A 20,441-nucleotide genomic window follows, 5' to 3' on the forward strand; every position below is an offset into this window, starting at 1 on the left:
ACTGTCTCATATGTGTAAACATTACCTTCACATATTTTGCATACATCTGTTCATCTAAAGGGAAACTCTGGACATTCCTCTCATCTCTACCATGGAAAGTCCCTAGTTTAATCCACTTATTTGTGGGATACCTAGAAAATAGAAATATTCTTGTAAAAAAATCATGAAACACATATTGAGAGGTCCCATCACATCTTCAAAATATATCATTAATACTTTTTTCCGCTCCAGGTGAACACAGTGACTTAACATAGTTTAAATGTGAGTTAAATATTGAGTGGAATACATACATTTTCTTTTCCAACTAAAACTCTGACAGGTTCCTTTTTATGGAGAAAGAACGTTTTGAAAAAATCACACCATTATCAAATAGAAGGGAAGACAAGAAGATGAAAATGGGATCAGGATTGCGCTTCTTGAGAGGGCTTTCAAGTAAACTGGAGGTTGTAAAGCAGGAAGTTGCCAGATTGTTGTGGAAGAAGGAGGTGCTACTCTTCCTGTGCTGACCAGTGCATGATGAAATAAAGTATAAATAAAAATACTGATGGACAGGGAAACAGAAGAGACCCTTTAAAATCACATTTGCATTTCACAAATCTAACATAGCTATACAATCTTGAAAAGGAAATCTAATATAAAAAACCTAAAATTATTATTTATTATAGCATGTGCTCTATTATCACAAAAACACAACACACACACTGTCAGAGCTGATATGGCCATTTGACATTATAAATATTTAGAGCTTAGAGAAAAGTGATCTGAGCAAGATTAGTGGAGGAAAAAATGGATGGAATTCTCAGAGGTTTTGAAGATTTATTTTCAAAATATGTAATGCTCAGTGTGGGGTGGGGAAGAAATGCCATGGAAAACCCTTCAGGATCAATAATAGAAGGATGGTTAAATAAATAACAGCATCCTACATGGCACACTGTTGGCACTCAAAAAGTATTTATAGAATGAATAAACTCCTCCATTGGGGAGAAAATATTAAGTACTCATTTAAAATAATCTGTTTAAAAGACAAAAGAATATTCTCAGGATGTAAGCAGTAAAAACTGAATTTACTTGTAGGATTAGTAAATAAATACATAGAAAAGATGAAGGAATATGTAACATGTTAATAATAGTTATCTTTGGTTGACAGAATTGTGGCTCTTACTGAATTCCTTACAAAGTATGTTTAGTATTTCTTTTATCATCACACACACCAACAAAAAAGTTTCAAAATATACTTTAACAAAAATATACCTCATTTATATAAATTCATGATATAAATTACTCATATTTTTAAGAACATTCAAAAGACCTCATCTTAGAAGGCAATTAATATATTGTTGTTAGAAGCACTAGATGAGTTAATGAAAGTAAACTACTTAACAAGTGCCTACACTACAGTAGTATTATTACTGGTCCTATAAATTAATACATTAATATAAAACATAAAATAATTAATATTTTAAAAAGTGATCCAGTTAAAAAAATTTTATTCTAGAGATCCAGCATAAATGTTATAGAAACCAATTTAGAATTTACCTGTCACTGATAGAAACCAGAAAGTCTTTAGGGGTAGAAGAAAATAATTCATAATTTGCAATATCAAACTGCTTTACTTGAATTGGTTCACAAAGTTCAATAACAAACCTTCAAAAAAAAAAAAAAAAGACAATTTAGATAAACCAATTAAAACAGTTCATATTAAACATTACATTAATAGTTTGCATAAACCAGATGTTCATAAAGTGACTCGTTTAAAAAGGAAGGAGGAGGATTTGCAGCCTTAGTTATCTATAAGGGAACAACAATATTTCCCCAGCATATCTTTAGTGGGGGAAGGGAGACTACAAATAAACAGATCTTGATTTTATGCCATAATATTTTTTAAAAGATTATTTTTTTTAATGAGAAAGGTCATTCTTGGAAAGAAATGACTTCACTATGAACAGCTAGTGATTAGTATAAACTGACTAGTCTAGGGCAGTTTGGCATATATATTGTCTCAAAAGATACCCAGCCTTTGATTTAGCAATACACTTTTAGAAATTTATCCTAAGGATACATGACTCCAAACATTCATTCTTGTTGATATATTTTAATACATCAAAGCACAGTTTGGGGTTTGAGGATGGTAGTCAACCTAAATGGTTAGCATAGGCCGTGGTCGGCAAACTGCGGCTCTCGAGCTACATGTGGCTCTTTGGCCCCTTGAGTGTGGCTCTTCCTAAGCCTTAGGAGTACCCTAATTAAGTTAATAACAATGTACCTACCTATATAGTTTAAGTTTAAAAAATTTGGCTCTCAAAAGAAATTTCAATCGTTGTACTGTTGATATTTGGCTCTGTTGTCTAATGAGTTTGCCGAGCACTGGCCTAGAGGATTCACAAAGGAGGACTGATTTCATTGCCCACTCAGACAATAAAATACCAGACAGCTGTTAAAAATGGCACAAGAAACTATATATTCCCATTTTATAGAAATGTGGAAAACGTAATTCATAGTGTTAAAAAACAGATCTGTAATTGCTGTGGTGAGGAGGGTAGGAGGAAAAATTATAAAGGAGCACATGAAAATTTTGGGGGGAGATGGATATATTCCCTATCTTTATTGGGTTACGGTATCATACATAAAATGTCAAAGAGAACTAACTGTACACTTTGACATGTTGCAGTTTAGTGTACATGTAGTTCATTGTATTCCAATGATGCCTCAATAAAGCTGTTTTTATTTTTATTTTTTAATGTGTGTTTTTTTATTTCAGAGAGGAAGGAGAGGAAGAGAGCAATAAAAATATCAATGATGAGATGACTCTTGCACGCCCCCCACTGGGGATCAAGGCCACAAGCTGGGAATGTGCCCTGACTGGGAATTGAACCATGACCTCCTAGTTCATCGGTCAACACTCAGCCACTGAGCCACGCTGGCCAGGCAATAAAGCTGTTATTAAAAAATTATGCCAGAGACCTATGCTATGGACATGGAAAAATGCCACAAATCTTTTAGAAAAAAATGAAAAATATGATGCCATGTGTGTAAACTAAAACTGTATATGGCATTTGGAGAAAAGAAATACTCATGACATCTAGCACTCAATACTTCAATAAACTATTACATAAAATGAGATCATTTACCGACAATTAAATGTTAAATAAATCAAAAGCATTAAAATTAACATATTGTGTTTAATCTAGGACAACAACAGAATCAAGTTCTAGGAAATGGTAAAAACAATCAGGTGTCAAAGAGATACTCACGAAGCAAGCAAGTTGACTTGCGCTGAATGCTGAATGCTCACCCTGGGTCAGATACCATTTACATTATTTAATCCATCCTTAAACTGCAAAGGCTATTATCTCCATTTTATAGAATTATTTAATAAACACTAATTGGTTATTTCACATTTTCTTCTCTGTCTTTTAGTAACAGAACCCTGCTAGATGTCACCGGTTTGGTTTGGGGTTTTTGTTTTGTTTTTTACCTCCTTCATAGGAAAAGCATTTTGTCCTAATTTTGTATCCCAGGACCTAAGGTTAAGTACATTACCAGCACCAATCAATCACAAGTGCTTGTTAAGTGACTACATGAACAAAGCAATCTAACCCCAATACAAAAGTTTAATATAATATGTACATACTAGAAGCCCAATGCACGAAAATTTCATGCACGGGTAGGGTCCCTAGGCCTGGCCTGCGATCAGGGCCGATCAGGGCCTTCTGGCTGCCAGCCGGGGCCTGCCTTCAGTCCGCCCCGCCCCCTAGTGGTCAGCACACGTTATAGCAAGCGGTCGAACTCCTGGTCAGTCGAACTCCCGAGAGGACAACTTGCATATTAGCCTTTTATTATATAGGATATATAGAGTGTGTTGTATTAAATTTTATATTACTTACCAAATCTTAGTGCTGCAAGGGTTCAACATATAAAGATCCATATTTTCTATAAGAATAGCAGATGTACTCTAGTTTAAAAAGAGGGGAAGGAATAAATTACTTAAGTAAAAATATTTATTTCAATTCTAAAGCTTTCTAGGATTTTTATATTTTTTAGATCTTAAAACACACCTGACTCTGAAATACTCATTTGGGAAAAAATACCAATTTGGCTAAAAATTACCAGTTATGGTTATAGCACTGCTAGCCTTACAACAACACATTTGAAATTAAATGTCTATTACTATAAAGAAAATGATTCTCTATTGGCTATTTCCTTTTTAAAATTTCACATAGGTTTAATTGAAAACAAGGAACATGTCCTTAAGTAGGTAAATGAATAAACTGTGATATACATCCAGACAATGGAATATTATTCAGCACTAAAAAGAAATGAGCCAACAAGGCATGAGAAGACTGGGACAAAACTTAAATGCATGTTACTAAGTAAAAGAAGCCAATCTTAAAGGCTACATACTGTATGATTCCAACTACTTGACATTCTGAAGAAAAAACTATTAGGTACTAAAAAGATCAGTGGTGGCCAGGGATTGGGTGAAGAAGGGATGAATAGGCAGAGCACAGAGGATATTTAGGGCAGTGAAAATACCCTGCATACTACCAAAATGATGGATACATGTCATTACATATTTGTCTAAATCCACCAAATGTATGATTGAAAACTATGGGCTTTGCATGGTAATAATGTGTCAGTGTAAGTTCATCAACTGTAATAAATGTATCACTCTAGTGGGGGATATACTGATAATGGAGGAGGCAATGTAATGTGTAAGGGGAAGGGGAATGGGAAATCTCTGTGCCTCCCTCTTAATTTGCTATGAACTTAAAACTGCTCTAAAAAAATAGTCTTCAAAAAAATAAAAATAAAGAGTGCAGTATATCAACAAATATAACTTAATTCACACAAGAGATCTTTAAAAGCATAATCCTACGTTTATTAGTGCATTAGGAAACAGCTCATGTTAAAATATAGTCCCCAGAAAATCACTGCCTATATTTATTAAAGTCACTAGCTTCCTATATGTGTAGAAAAATTTTATACTTAAGTACCTTGGCTTCTGGATTAGCTGCCAAAATTTTGGCACCACATTCTACTGAGGCATAATTATTTCGATTTTTCTGGACCTTTTTTGTGGCATGTAGACCTCCATTAGAAGATGCATGCATCGACTGGCCTGCAGACAAACCTTATTACAAACATATATATGATGATTATGATTGAAAATAACCCAGCAACATAATGATCTCAAAAGCAACAGGATGCTGTCTAGAAACGAACAGGTTTTAATGCTTAAGAGATTATTTTTAAAACCCACTGAGAGATTCAAAATGCTTCACCTCAATGGCTTTAAAATACCCCAATCACACAAATTAGCTACAAAAATCCACATTGCTTAACTTATGCTTAAAAAACACAAAGTGAAGTTCATCCACAAGAATCAAAGTTCTTAAAAATATAAAATACATATTTATTTCTATTAAGGATGAATGCTACTATCCTCTACCTTTGTCCCCAATATTAAGAATTCTTAACTCTGAGAATTGGTCTACAAGAGCAAAAAGAAAGTTAATAACTTTATTCCAACTGTATTTATAGTTTAAAGCTTTATGACTCAGAACTTTCCATACCTTAATTTTTCTCTCATAAATTGAGATGAAATCACTGCTCTGCTATCTTTACCTTATTTTATCCTCACTGAGTAATTTACAAGAATGAATTTTAATTAGAATTAATCTGTATGTAATTATACACAGAAAAATTACATATGGGTAATTAGTAGCATTTTGGTAAGTATTATTTTTAAAAAGTTTTCAAAGTTTTCTTTTATTTTACTAATTAAAAAGAGAAAAGTATATTTAACAGTTCCTTTATAAAAAGAAAATAAAAAGGAATCACAGTGCTATCTTACTTTTTTCTTTTTCTACTTCCATAACTTTTTTCTTCCACTCATCAAATGTTGGTATATCTTCTGGGTCTTTGGGACTTGTTACAGATGCAGGGTCAATTTCTTCTGGTTTTATATAATCAGAACTCTGAAAGAAACAAAGATTTTTAACTTTCACAGAATAAAAAGACATCCTTTACAATTTAAATAGTTCCAAAGAGGACATTTTTGGCCTTTATCTGAAATCAAAGTAGAACTCAGAAGGAGAAAGGAAAGTTAACTGCCACACTGGGATGAGCCGTTTTTATGGTAAGAATCACTCTTCCATATGGTAAGCCGGTCTAGTATTTCACACACAAATAATGAAAGGTAAACATCCCTTTGAAATAATTCTGGTTGAAGAGCCTAAATTTAACCTTGTATTATTCAGTTAAACTAATATTCTGAAGATACTTAAATTTAATAGTCATAGCTGCTTTTATATAGCTCTCTAGAACCTGCTTAATTAAATAAAGACTTTATGTATCTGATATCAAAGGGTGATAGTGGCAGAAAGCCACTTAATTGCATGTGATCAAAGAGTTCATATGAGGAACAACTTACACATAAACAGTGTACTGGCAACAGTACCATGAAGTATAAACTTGATCTCAGGGAGGCACAGCTCCCTTCTGTTTCACATTCTTCATTAACTACTTAACCCCTGATTTTATGGCAAATATGATTAGCAAATTGCAAGATTAGCTAACAACAAAAATGTGTTGTAATAACAAATTAGAAAATAGTGCAATGCGTAATACCTACCTCATTTTTTAAATTTAAATTATCTGAAGCATTCAATGCAGATTTTGGATCACCACCACCCTGATCACTTGCTGAAACTTTTGATGTAAATTCTGATTTTGTTATCTTTCCTTTGCCATGTGCAGATGACACATTTTCTATATGCTGGCCAACAAGGCTATTTAAAACCAAGAGAGACATTTAAACAAATTTTAATTAAATAACAAATTTATACAATCTAAACTGTTACAATTATCACATACAAAGTAAACCGCAATAAGAAGCACATGGGGATCAGCTTTCTCTCAATCAGAAAGTGAATCAAGCGTCTCCCAAAGCCCAGTCGAATATGACACTGCTGTTACTACAAAGTCATACAAAAGCAACTGCTGCTCACACCCACCTTTCATGGGGACTGACAAAGGAAGGCTGATCAGTGGGAACAATGGCATCCAGGGCCTCACCAACTTCACAGTCAGTTTCAGGTTGCTCAGTTTCGTGTGGCTTGGCTATAGGAATAGTACCAGATTTTTCTATTTCACTAAAAATAGAAAAAAAAAACCAACAAGCTGGTAATTTTATTCATGTTACGTAGAATAAGTTAAAAATGGTATCAGTGATTTCCAAAACATAATCTAAGCCAGAAAAGAATACTTTTCCCTACATCACTTACATTTCACTAGAGAGTCATGTTCAATATAATGAGAAAATAAGATACTGTTCAGATATATACTATCTAGCCTTGAATTCTTTCTGGAACAAGCATTTAGTATTTAAAATTTTTAAATACTAAGCATATCTCCTAAATGGTAACTGGAACATCTCTGTGTACAGTTCCTTCACCCCGGCCCTTACATTCTTAAGAAGAATAGGTGTGGTGTGTTTTTTTAAGTGCTTGTGGGAAAAAAAAACAAAGAAAGAAAAAGTAATGATAATAATATTAACTGACACATATATTCTTACTATGTGCCAGATTTTGTCCTATGCACTGTATGTGTGTGTGTGTGTGTGTGTGTGTGTGTGTGTGTGTGTGTGTGTGTGTGTGTGTATATATACACACTCATTTGATAAAGGAAATCCTTAAAGTAGTATTAAGGAAATTTTATTTTGTTCTTTGTACTATTGCTCCAAGGAACTAGGAGAATTTCATAATAGGTTTTCTAAATTAAGATAACTTTAAGCCTAAGTGTTCTGAATATTTATTATCCAATTTGAAAAAGGTAGGTATTCACACAAACACATAACTATATATTGGAATGACATAGTGATACTTAATGCAATGACTAATCTGACATTTGAATTTTTGATAATTATAGAAAAGATTACTCAAGTATTATGTTTCTTAAATAACTAGAACCTCACTTTACCTAAATGATATAGAAATTTCATGGCTGGAATCTAATCCGTTTCACTGCGTTAGACAGCAAAATAATCATTCTAAGATTATTATACTAAAAATAATAAAAACATAGGCATTATAACTTAGGTCTGCTATATAGCGTAAACTTCAAATGTGAGTAGCAAGCTGACTGATTGTATAAAGAAATTTTTCTATCTAATGATATTCTTTTTCTTTTCACTCTTTCTAATCACTTACTCAAGTTTTGAGATTGGAATGATCTCTGAGGTAGATGAACTGGAAATATTTTCAATGTTTTCACTGCCCACTATACCAGAAGAATCTTCATGTAGATCAATTGTAGAGTGTGTCTCAATAACAGGTGGACTTAACGTTTTTGACTCTGTATTCTGTTTGAAAGAAATTTATATTAAATGTTGAGATTAATAAATTCTCTTTAGCTGAACAGGACTATTTAAAAAGTATACCTCAAAAGTGTCAATATAAAGAATGTTCACCAAAAGAGTGAAAATCCTTTCTTCCAATATTACCACCCTAAGGAATATAATTCATATTAAAATACATAAAGGAGGACAAAGAAGCTTATCTTTTGTCTCTCCTATTTCCTATTTTGGACCTACAAATAGTTCCCTCTTACTGTAATTAAATAATCCTACTAGCAACATAGAAATCCTATTACATATACAAAATAAAACAACACACAGTTCTTGCCCTTGAGCAGTTAAAAAGATAATGAGTATCAAAAACACCACAAGGCATAACATTAGAAGGCCATTAGGAATCTCGCTGCTCCTTCAGTCCTGGGTGTTCTGAGCCATTTGACCCTCCCAAACACAGTCTGAAATCTACCTAATATCTACTCATGTTTGAAAACCCCTATCAGTACCTCCTCCCCCACAGCCAACCCTAAATAGAATTAGCCATTCCTCTTCCTCTAGGCTCCAATGTTCCCTGTACAATTTTATCACAACATCTGTAAGGCCTCTATACCTCTCTTCTTCCTCAACTCTTCTATAAACACCTTGAGTAAAGACTATATTTATATTCTCTTGATCTTCATATTCCCAGTACCTAGCATGCAGTAGACATTTAATGCTTACTAAATGAACATCAAGTGAGAGGTACGCATGCTCAGTTCAGAGAAAAGAGACTATGGACAAGAAAAACTAGGACCCTGAAGAAAAGGAAGGCCAGTATGTGAGCAGAAAAAAAATACAAGGCATAGTCAGAATACAAAATGTGACCATTTGGCAAATTATTTACACTGAAATGAAAAAGTCACAATGGAATGCAAATCGTTTGCACTTTATGCAAATTATAATTATAGAAATTATAATTCCTTGTCCTTAAGAACAAGGACTATTATTACATTGTTAACAAATATTGTATTATCATTTCAACATGTATTTAATGTAAAAATTTGAGGTATTTTTGCACCCTTTTCTTTTACAAGCTAAATCTGATGTACATTTTGTAATTATTGCAAATCTCAATTTGGACTAGCTGAATTTCCAGGGCTCAACAGTCACATGTAGCCAGTGGCCACAATATTGAACAGCACGGGTCTATAAGATAGGCAATAAGCACTTCAAAGTGTTTGAGCAAGAGTATGCCTGATGAAAAATTCTAGAAAATGAACAATGGTAGGACTGTTCAGGAAAGTCACATAATTAGAAGAGCTAGAGAGATCATTTTTCTCTTACCCTCAGGCACAAATCTTTGACAAATGTCTTCCAGAACCCAACAAAATGAAACTTACTATATCTCCTTAAATAACCCAATTAAGTCATAAAATAGCTCTACCTGAATTTAAAAAAGAGAATTTTCCCTCATTTTGAGCTGAAATTTATTTCTGTTAATATGTGAGATAATTTTTCCTAAGTCCTTCTTCCAGCTCAAATATCCCCAGTTCCTTCAGCCATGTCTGGTATTAAATGGTTTCCAGATGCTTCAGCATTCTGGTCAACTTACTTTCTGGTCTAGTTTTTAGTATCTTTCATAAAATCTGGGGTACAAAATGAAAAATAACATATGAGAGAAAAAAGGAAAACATTTTAACCTATTATTAATTCATATTCCACAAAAGCAATTAAACTTTGTTATCAAAATACTGTGTTCTACACACAAATACTTAGTTTTTGTTGTCAGAAAAAAATTTCCTAACACCTGAAAATCTGGAGAAGATTATTATAGTGCGCCAAAATAAAACCTAAGAAGAAATGAGCACTTACACCCAAACTTTCACCACAGAGAAAATGGTCTCACTTACTATTCAATCAGTAATTATTCATTTTCTCAAAAGCAGTAGTAGTCTTAGCAGGTGAATAGTATTAAGGCGAGTTGAACAGTACATCAAAAAGAAAAAGTATCAATATCCAATACTGTAACCAAACAGAGATTTCCTATCTTATGAAGTAGTTAGAAAAGGCATATCATTAAAAGTCAAAGCAATATAACTTACTTGTACATCCACAACATAGTTATCTTTTAACTTATGTTCTTCTGGAGGGACAGGTAAGTTTGAACCCACTTTTCCTGGTAATTCGGCACTGATAGGTCCCTCTTGTTCATCCTATATTGCAACAAACAAAAAGGTTAACTGATAAAAACTGTTTCACACAACAGTCCGGAAGCAATATTAAAGACCATCTCTTTCTATATTTTACAACCCAAACACTGTCTTGAAGGCATTTAACTCTAATAGCTTTTATCTGTTTACACGTTTATCATCTATCTTCCTGCACGCCCCTCCTTGCACTCCACCTAATATATACACTAAATGAGGTCATAAACCTCATTTGATTTCTTAATGAGCACTTCAATCATACCACCCCCCTATGTGTTAGGCACATAGTAAATATTTAAAAATGAATAAATGTACAGTTCTTTGTGTCATCTCTTTTGACACTCATTTTCAAGTTAGGATTTCAGATACCTTTGTCTTTAAATCTATCTCTTAGAATACAAATTTCACAAAAGTAAAGTTCACACTCATTTCTATTTAAGCCTGGATAGCATATAACAGGTACCTAAATGTTTGCAAAAAGAATGTTTTCCCCCTTAATGCTTTAAGTTCCTTTTTATAACATTTAGTTTTCAAATTTCTCATCAAAGAAGAGATTGGATCTAAGTCTTACAGATTGTGGGAGAAAGCATAAAATTATACTCTTTTTGGAGAAATATTCAGCAACAGTCTTCAAAATTTTAAGCGCTCCATCTCAGAAATATATTCTACATAACTCAAAAATTTAAATAATCCCTTCTAATGTGCCAAAACCCCAAATAACATAATTATATGTGTTCACACACAACACACACAAATGTACACACAAACACATATACACACATAGCTGAGACACAATGCAAGTAAGTCAATAAAGGAACATTTAATAAATTATAATATATCTATATAATGAAATAAAAATGTAGCTCTTCAGAATATAGAAATATGAAAAGGTATCCAAGAGATATTATGAGGGGCAAAGGGGAAGTCTATCTGTAGAATATTTATAGGATTTTAATGAAAATAAAAATATTAATTTGTTCACTACATAATAGTGTTATCTATACCTATAAGGAATGTTCTGAACATTTTCCCAAGAAACAGTTGGGAAGGGAATAAGGAGGGGAATAGGATATAAATATAAATATTTTATAGTCAATATAAATTCCTTCTGTATTTTAAAATAAGTACTTTAATTCTGCAGGTGGGAGTGGGGGGGAGACAAACCTAGTCAATACTCACTTTTTATCATTTAAAGTAATAAAATAATAAATTATTTAGAGACCATCAGGTTTCCTGAACTCCTTCTATTCATCCCACCCAATTATATAAAACAAACTACACAGACACTGATCGCAGACTCCCCCTATTAACCTTACTTCTAATAGTTTTTAATTGATGAGACTGGGATTTCTTTAGAAATCCTGTAACTATTTAGTGCATTAAAAGTGAGCCACTAGTTTTTAGGTCCCTGAGTAGGTACTATCTTTCTCCCTCCTGTAGGACTATGGATGTCCCAACATTTGAGATATAAGCAATAAGAATCTATAATAATAATAAAAGCGTAATATGCTAGTGAGAGCGGACAGTCGAATGACCTTCAGGACGAAGCTGTGGGTACGAGGGCCAAGCCTCTTGCACGAATTTCATGCATTGGGCCTCTAACAAATATATAAATATCTTGGAGATAGCTTAATTTCAGAATTACCGAAGTAATTCCTCAGATTATAGCAAGGAAAAATCACAAATCTCCACCACCAAAAATTATGTCACAGAATTGAAATTACTTTTATTCTGAGTATGTTGAGGAAGTCTTAGAAAGCTAACACACAGATTACATCATCAACTTTAAAGTACCTTTTTCTGGAATTGTACATCTTCATTTTCTAGCGCGCAACTGTCATCTTGAGAGTAATATGATGAAGCTGAAGCTGAAGAACTCTCTTTACAACACACATGCCAACTGGGAAGCCTGTGAAACATCCATTATCACCACCACAAAAAAAAAAAAGGAAAAGATGTAAAAGGTGTTAAGCCAACATATTCTCTAGAATATGCGCTAGAATTTGGGTCAATAAACACAAGAATGGTTCCTATCTAATGCCCTTAAGAACTTAATTTAATGATGAAGACAAATGTACCTAAAACAAGGATTTTTTTTAATTTAAAGCACTAGTAAAAACCATACTGTTATCAGCATTCCTATTAAGGGATTATTAATTTCATGAAGGTAAAACAGGAAAGACTTCACAAAAGGAGTATCTGATGATTATCCCAGAAGGAACAGGGCAAGCTGTCAAAGAGCTAACTAACCTCAGAAAGCACCAGATGCCTATGTTATTCTAAATTCTACCAAAAAATTAAGAACAAATAACTCTAAAGCTACCTATGCTATTTCAAAGCATATTGGGTTTATATGGGGAACATAGTAGGGACATCAAAAATTAACAGAAGTAGCACAAACAAATGAATGCCACAGGTTAATACAGCTTATGAAATCATAAAGAAAACATTAAAGAAGAAAGTCTCTAGGAACACAGCAAAAAATAATATATCAATATTATGATCAAGCAGATATTCAGAAGTCATTTCAATATAATAAAATCTATTTATTTAGCTTTGCCATGTAAAAACAGCAAGGAAAAATACGATTATCTCCACAGGCACTTAAAAACATCTGATAAACTTACACAACCCACAAGTCAATAAAATAAGTAGATAGTTAACATGGGAAATATATATGCATAATACACAGGCTTAAAAGCCAGTATCACATTTTGTGAAGAAACCTAAAAATACCCTTATTTAGATCTGAAACAAGACAAGAATGTACATTATCACTATTATTAGATATATGAGGATAAAAGATATATTAAGAGACCACACATGTATTCATCTATTTTAATGAGAAAAACCTGTTATTTACCTATAATTTCCACACAAACTCTTTTTGGTATAGTCTTAATACTAGAATTTTTAAAAATACTACAAGTACAGAAGGAAAACACTGAATAAAGTAAATGCCTAGATTCAAGAGGCATATTTGAAGAACTTCAATCTTTTGTTAAATCTAATTGTTTTCATTTTAAAAAGTACATTTCTATATAGTTTTTTTCTTGAAGGAAGGTTTTCAACTTGAATGTGTAGTGACTGAAGTTTTCTTGTAGTGACAACCTAGAATCTAATATTGCCAGACATTCTGATGTTTTAAAGGATATGTTACAACTATGTTTCTAAAAATAATCATTAAGGTTTAAATGTTAGGATAGGAGGGGGTATCAATTAGTTCTTACCAAAGGGAACAGGAGAAAGACTCAGGAAATTTTTTCTTGAGAATATAGCAACTAAATTAAGCCCTGAAGTGCCAAGGAAGACTTCATTGAGAAAAAACAAGCTTTAATGTGAAAGTGATTGCTGGAACACCATTTTTTTAATGACATCAATGCCTCAGAATGATAGCATTTTACATTTGCCTCACAGAAATACTGAACTAGCTGTCTTCAACAATTACTTTCTATAATCTTATCAAATAAATCTTGCAATAATAAATTTCAGGACATGTTAATGTGCAATAAAGAATATGTTGATATGCAAATAAGCCAATAATTGTCAGGTAGGAGGCAAAACTAAACTGGAGTCTATCAAACTTTCAAACGAGTTAAGATTGTTTCCCTCTGAGTTATATAGAAGAAACTATATAAGCACTTAAGGCTACCTTAGTAGGAACCAGATATTATGTTACATACAGAGCCTTGTTGGGCATAATTTTCAACTCATTAAAAATCTAAGTAAAGTTATACTGACAAAACATTAAAAAGTAGCAATTTTGCCCTAACTGGTTTGCCTCAGTGGATAGAGCATCACCTGAAGGCTGAAGGATCCCGGGTTAGATTCCGGTCAAGGGCACATGCCTGGGTTGTGGGCTCAATCCCCAATAGGGGGCATGCAGGAGGCAGGCCCATCAATGAGTCTTTCTCATCATTGATGTTTCTATCTCTTTCTCCCTCTCCTTTCCTCTCTGAAATCAATAAAAACATATTTCTTAAAAGTATCAATTTTAATTAAGTAGACAAATTTAAGTTAATTGAAAAAACACTGTCACTAACAGAGAAATGTATTATCTATTGGTAAAAAGATATAATGATTATAAATACATATGCGCCTAACAAAATCACAAAATATGCAAAATTACTGATAAAGGTGGAAAGAAAATAGTAAAAAATTATGGTTGCCTATTTTAAATTACACCTTACAAAATAATAGATGGATAAAACCTAAGGAAACATGAGATTTGTATTATATATAGGCAACAAGCTTGACCAAATATACAGAACTTTACAACAAATTCAAATTAACATTCTTTTCAAACACTATATGAAATATTTCCCAAATAATGACAATCTACTAAAGCTTCAAAAGAAGACTCAAATTCCAAAGATCAAAATCTAATAAACTATACTCTCCGAGCACATTGCAACAAAATTTGAAACAGAAAGATAGCTAACAACATTCTAACCCTGGCGAAAGAATTATGCAGCAGAATAAACCTTCATTTAGAGGAAACAATAAGGAACATTATGAAATATTACAGCGGAAGACTTACAGGTCAAAATTGGTGGGATACAGATAAAAGAATAGGAAAACTATGCTTTTAAAGGCCATTGAAGACAAACACTGAAAATGACAAAAGACACTGTAAATCCAAAGGAACAAGGAAGGCTAAAAACGACTGAAATCGCTGAAATAGAGAAAAAAGGCAAAGAAAATTAATAAAACCAAAAGTTGGTCCTTTGAAGAAAATATTAAAAAGACAAACTCTGGCAAAACCAATTAAGGAGAGTTGAGGATGTAAATTAAACTATGGTATAAAAATATGAAAGAACTACAGACAAAACAAATTGTTTTAAAATTATAAAATATTACAAACTATATATACCAATATATTTTACAACTTAGAAAAAAATAAATGTTTCTAGAAAAGTAGCAAAATTGGCACAAAGTATACAAAAATTGGAATAAACTAATAATTAAAGAAATGTGAGTGGCTTAACCAACCAACACCTTATAAAGAGAAGGAGGAAATCCCAACCGGGGCTTTTTTAAAAAATATATATTTTTATTGATTTCAGAGAGGAAGGGAGACAGAGAGAGATAGAAACATCAATGATGATAGAGAATCACTGATTGGCTGCCTCCTGCATGCCCCCTACTGGGGATCGAGCCTGCAACCTGGGCATGTGCCCTTGACTGGAATCGAACTCAGGACCCTTCAGTCTGCAGGCCAATGCTCTATCCACTGAGCCAAACTGGCTAGGGCTGTTTGGAAATAATTTCAAACTTTCAAAAGAATTGCCAGTATAGTACAAAGAACATCCATAACTCTTTATCCATTATCAACCTATTGTTAACATTTTACCCATTTGTTCCACCATTTGCCATTTGCTTATGGCATGCACCCTTGCTCTCCCTCTCTCTCTTCCTTTCTCCATGTAATTAATTTCTAAGTATATGAGCATGTATTTCCACAGAATGAGGATATTCTCTTACATAAACACAGTACAGTTATCAACTTCAGTAAATGTTACACTGACACAATGCTTTATCATCTGTGTGCAGTTTTGTCTCTTAGCACAATAATGTCCCCACCCACCACCTCAAGTACAAATTGAGTCTTGTCCAGCATTTGTCATCAGCCTTCTTTAATCTGGAATAGTTCGTGGCCTTTATCTTAATGTAGCACTGACATTTTTTAAGAACACAGTCCTTTTATTTTTAAATTAGAGGCCCAGTGCATGAAATTTGTGCCCCGGGGGGGGGGGGCGTCCCTCAGCCTGGCCTGGACCCTCTTGAAGTCCGGGAGCCCTTGGGGGATGTCCGACTGATTGCTTAGGCCTGCTCCCTGTGGTCAGTGCGCGTCATAGCGACTGGATGTTCTGCTGTTTGGTTAATTTGCATATTAGTCTTTTATTATATAGGCTAATATAATCCGTATTTGAGGTTTATCTGATGTTTCCTCATGACCAGATTCAGGTTATATATTCCTAGCCAGAATCCTTCATAAGTGATCTGTGTCTTTCTCCAGGTAATACATCCAGAAGAAGCATACAATATCCATCTGTTTCAGCACGTGCAATTCCACTGTTAAGTGGAATGAGAAATAAAAACAGTCCATAAAAAGCCTTGTACAAAAAGATCCACAGTAGCTTTTACTCCTAATAGACAAAAACTCAAAGCAGCTGAGATGTCCAATAACAGGAGAATAAACACACTGCAGTATATTCATACAATGTACTACTACTTGCAATGTACTACTGCTTGCAAATTATTGATGAATGAAACAACAAGGATAAGTCTTGGAAACTTTACCCTGCATGAAAGAACCCAGATATAAAAACAAATACTGTGTAATTCCATTTAGATGAAATTCCAGAATTAGCGAAACTAATCCATGGTAATAGAAATCAAATCACTCTTTATGTTTTGGGGGATTTGCTAGAAAGGGACATGAAAGAACATTGTGGGGGAATGGAAATGTTCTATACCTTAATGGGGTGTGGGCTACACAGATGCATGCATTTGTCAAAACTGACCCAACTATGTATAGTTAATATATGTAGATTTCATTATGTGTAAATTATTTTAATTTAAAAATATAACAAAAAAGTCAATATTTTTCTCCCCAGTAATAACAACTTGGGAGATATACTATTAGTAATAATAAAAGTATAAAATAATTTAGAAATTAACCTAAGTAATATCACCATTTATAACTTTGGTAACAATCATAAAATGAAGAGATAAATAAATGAAGACTTAGTATTAAAACAGATGAAATGCTGGTGACAGCAATGTAAAGACAGTAATTCTCTCCAAAGTAATTCATCACTCAAATATAAGTCCTATCAAAATACCTGAAGGGTCCTATTGTTTTAAATACAATATGGAAAAAAAGTGACCCAAGAATAACCATATTAACCAGAAAGCCTAAAGGTAACTAGTTCACCTTGCCAGATGATTAAATTTGTTACAAAACCACTCTAATTAGACTACAGAACTGGGATAGCAAAAGACAGGCAACTAGAACAGAATACTCCCAACAGCATTCCTTGGCATGAAGTCTCTCTTTAGAAACAACCTACACACAGTGCTCAATAAATACTCATGGAGTGTATCAATGACATGAGGCCTTCCTGAAAGCATCTGCTAGAATTCATTTTAATGATGATTCTACTAACTAAATCAAGTTAAAAAAAAAAGTGTTTAGTGGGAAAAGTAGGAAAAAAGAATGAGATCAATAGTATTAGCATCTATGTAAATTCTAAAACCCATAAACAAAATATTACTTTGGAAGGAAGCACACATCTAAATAAATACATGAAGGTTGATTGGAAAATGCATTGAATATATTCCAGGGTAAGTGCCTAAAATGGGGGTAAACAGTAGTGAAACTATCACTCCTATCACCAGGATTAGTAAGATAAAAGAGTAATGATATAAAGTGTAACAGAGATGAGGACCTGTGCGAAAAGTGGCATAAACTGAGGATGGCCAGCCCAATCATAAGCATTTGATGTCTCCAGAAGAAAAAAGTTTTTTAATCTGTCAAGACTTTTATATACAAGTATTAACTCAATTTTTACAAATAAAGAAACTAAAGCTCAGAAGTTAACTTGCCCAAAGTCACTCAACTTGTGACTGCAAACCTAGATCACTTTCCACAGCCAATGATCTTTCAGTATTACTGCATTTCATACTTAATATTCTTGAGTCAGCGGGTGAACAAAAAGAAAGGTGAGGAAATAACATGGATCCATTCACTCAGGAAGTGATGACATTAGTCAAGCTAATTAGTGTAACATAAACTATCACAAAGGAGGAGCAGCATTTACCGCGTGATGTAGATAGCAACAAATGTTAATAAGCATGACACTTTGCAGTATACTGCCTGGAGTATGGACTTCAAAGTCAAGCTACTCAAGTGTAATCCCAGGTCCCTTGTTTATAAGTTGTATGTTCTTAGAAAAATGATAAAACAGGTGTGCCTGAATACCAATACTGTAAAATGGTGTTATTAGGAGAAAAATGAAATAATGCACGTGCTATTCTTAGCCTGGCATAGAATATGCCCTCAAATCTTTGCTGTTATCAACTGTTGGCCTTTCTATCTTCTCTCACTTATCAAATTGGTATGGCTGTGGCACAATTTACCATTTTTTATTTCTCTGCTGCATGTGGCACCTTAGACCACTGCCACTTGAAACCCTCTCCTTGGTTTGTCAAATGACACACTTCTGCCCATCTCTCTGATTCTCGGTCTCCTTTGATACGCTGCTTCTGCTCACCATTAAATTCTGGTGCCGCCAGCGTTCTTTTCTCAGCTTCCCTTTTATCTCTCTACTAGAGGCCCGGTGCACAAAAATTTGTGCACTCGGGGGGAAGGGGGGGACCCTCAGCCCAGCCTGTGCCCTCTTGCAGTCTGGGACCCCTCGGGAGATAACGACCTGCTGGCTTAGGCCTGCTCCCGGGTGGCAGAGGGCAGGCCCAATCCCTAGGTGCAGCCCCTGGTCGGGCTCAGAGCAGGGCCGATTGGGGAGTTGGGGCGCCTTCCCCTGTCATGCACAGAGCAGGGCAGATCAGGAGGTTGTGATGCCACCCTCAGTCACGCTCAGGGTAGGGCCGATTGGGGGGTTGGGGCACCGCCCCGTCACACTCAAGGCAGGGTCGATGGGGAGGTTGCGGTGCCACCCCTTCACGCACAGAGCAGGGCCCATCAGGGGGGTTGGGGCTCCGTACCCTGTCATGCACAGAGCAGGGCCAATCAGGGGGTTGAGGAGCTCCCCCCTGTCACACACAGAGCAGGGCAGATCAGGGGGTTGGGGCGCCGCCACTGTCACACTCGGGGCAGGGTCGATGGGGAGGTTATGGCTCTACCCCATCACACACAGAGCAGGGCTCGTGGGGTGGGGGGGTTGGGGCGCCGCCCTCTATCACCCACAGAGCAGGGCCAATCAGGGGGTTGGGGCGCCGCCACTGTCACACTCAGGGCAGGGCCGATGGGGAGGTTATGGCTCTACCCCGTCACACACAGAGCAGGGCCCGTGGGGGGTGGGAGGGTTGGGGCACCGCACCCTGTCATACACAGAGCTGCAGGGCGATCAGGGGATTGGGGAGCTCCTCCCTATCAGGCACAGAGCAGGGCTGATCAGGGGTTTGGGGCGCCTTCCCCTGTCATGAACAGAGCAGGGCGGATAGGGAGGTTGTGGCCCCGCCCCCTGTCACACACAGAGTTGCAGGGAGATCAGGAGGTTTGGGTGCTGCCCCCTGTCACACTGATCCCAGTGCCCGGAGGACTCGTGGCTCTGCTGCTCCCGGTGCTGGGAGGCATATTACCTTTTACTATATAGGATAGAGGCCTGGTGCATGGGTGGGGCTGGCTGGTTTGCCCTGAAGGGTGTCCTGGATCAGGGTGTGGGTCCCCTCTGGGGTGCCTGGCCAGCCTGGGTGAGGGGATGATGGCTGTTTGCAGCTGGTCACATACCCTTCAGGGTGGGGGTCCCCACTGGGGTGCCTGGCCAGTCTGGGTGAGGGGCTGAGGGCTGTTTTCAGGCCGACTGAAGCTCCCAACTGCTCCTTTTTTTCTTTTCTTTTTTTATTCTGAGCCAGCTTTAGCTCTGGCTTCAGCTCTGAGGCCTCTGCTGCTGAAAGAAGGTATCTGGTTTGTTTGATTCTATAATCGAAACAATGTATAACTCCAGCTCTGAGATCCCGGGCTCGCTGAAAGCAGGTTTCTGGGGGTTTGTTTAGCTTCTATATTTGTTACAGTGTTTCTTAAACTGCAAGCTCAGAGGCTGGCAAGGCAGGCCGGGAACGTTGGAGTCCTCCGTCACTGAAGCAAGCAAGCCTCATGTTAGTTTCAAGCTGCCTGGCTGCCGGCCGCCATCTTGGTTGGTAGTTAATTTGCATAT

General features: G+C 35.6%; 1 protein-coding gene across 11 annotated transcripts in view; it reads right to left on the minus strand.

Annotated features, from left to right (window-relative positions):
- SUCO (SUN domain containing ossification factor) overlaps positions 1 to 20,441 on the minus strand; it is a 56,011-nt gene that overhangs the window by 30,955 nt on the left and 4,615 nt on the right. For 6 of the 11 annotated variants that reach the window (XR_004973406.1, XM_036344552.1, XM_036344548.1 and 3 more), the window contains exons 2-11: positions 12,334 to 12,448; positions 10,435 to 10,545; positions 8,211 to 8,362; positions 7,017 to 7,154; positions 6,635 to 6,791; positions 5,855 to 5,978; positions 4,995 to 5,131; positions 3,885 to 3,952; positions 1,537 to 1,644; positions 26 to 131 (exon numbers count right to left, since the gene is read on the minus strand). Coding sequence is in view for 9 of the 11 variants with exons in the window: in XM_036344552.1 (XP_036200445.1) it covers positions 26 to 131; positions 1,537 to 1,644; positions 3,885 to 3,952; positions 4,995 to 5,131; positions 5,855 to 5,978; positions 6,635 to 6,791; positions 7,017 to 7,154; positions 8,211 to 8,362; positions 10,435 to 10,545; positions 12,334 to 12,448 (1,216 nt within the window). In the remaining 2 variants the exon portion in view is untranslated. Of the gene's footprint in view, positions 1 to 25; positions 132 to 290; positions 405 to 1,536; positions 1,645 to 3,884; positions 3,953 to 4,994; positions 5,132 to 5,854; positions 5,979 to 6,634; positions 6,792 to 7,016; positions 7,155 to 8,210; positions 8,363 to 10,434; positions 10,546 to 12,333; positions 12,449 to 20,441 lie in introns of those variants that run through there. The other 5 variants (XM_036344551.1, XM_036344549.1, XM_036344554.1 and 2 more) reach the window with 4 other exon arrangements.

This window comes from Myotis myotis, unplaced genomic scaffold, assembly GCF_014108235.1.
Source record: "Myotis myotis isolate mMyoMyo1 unplaced genomic scaffold, mMyoMyo1.p scaffold_m19_p_18, whole genome shotgun sequence".
Classification (NCBI taxonomy): domain Eukaryota; kingdom Metazoa; phylum Chordata; class Mammalia; order Chiroptera; family Vespertilionidae; genus Myotis; species Myotis myotis.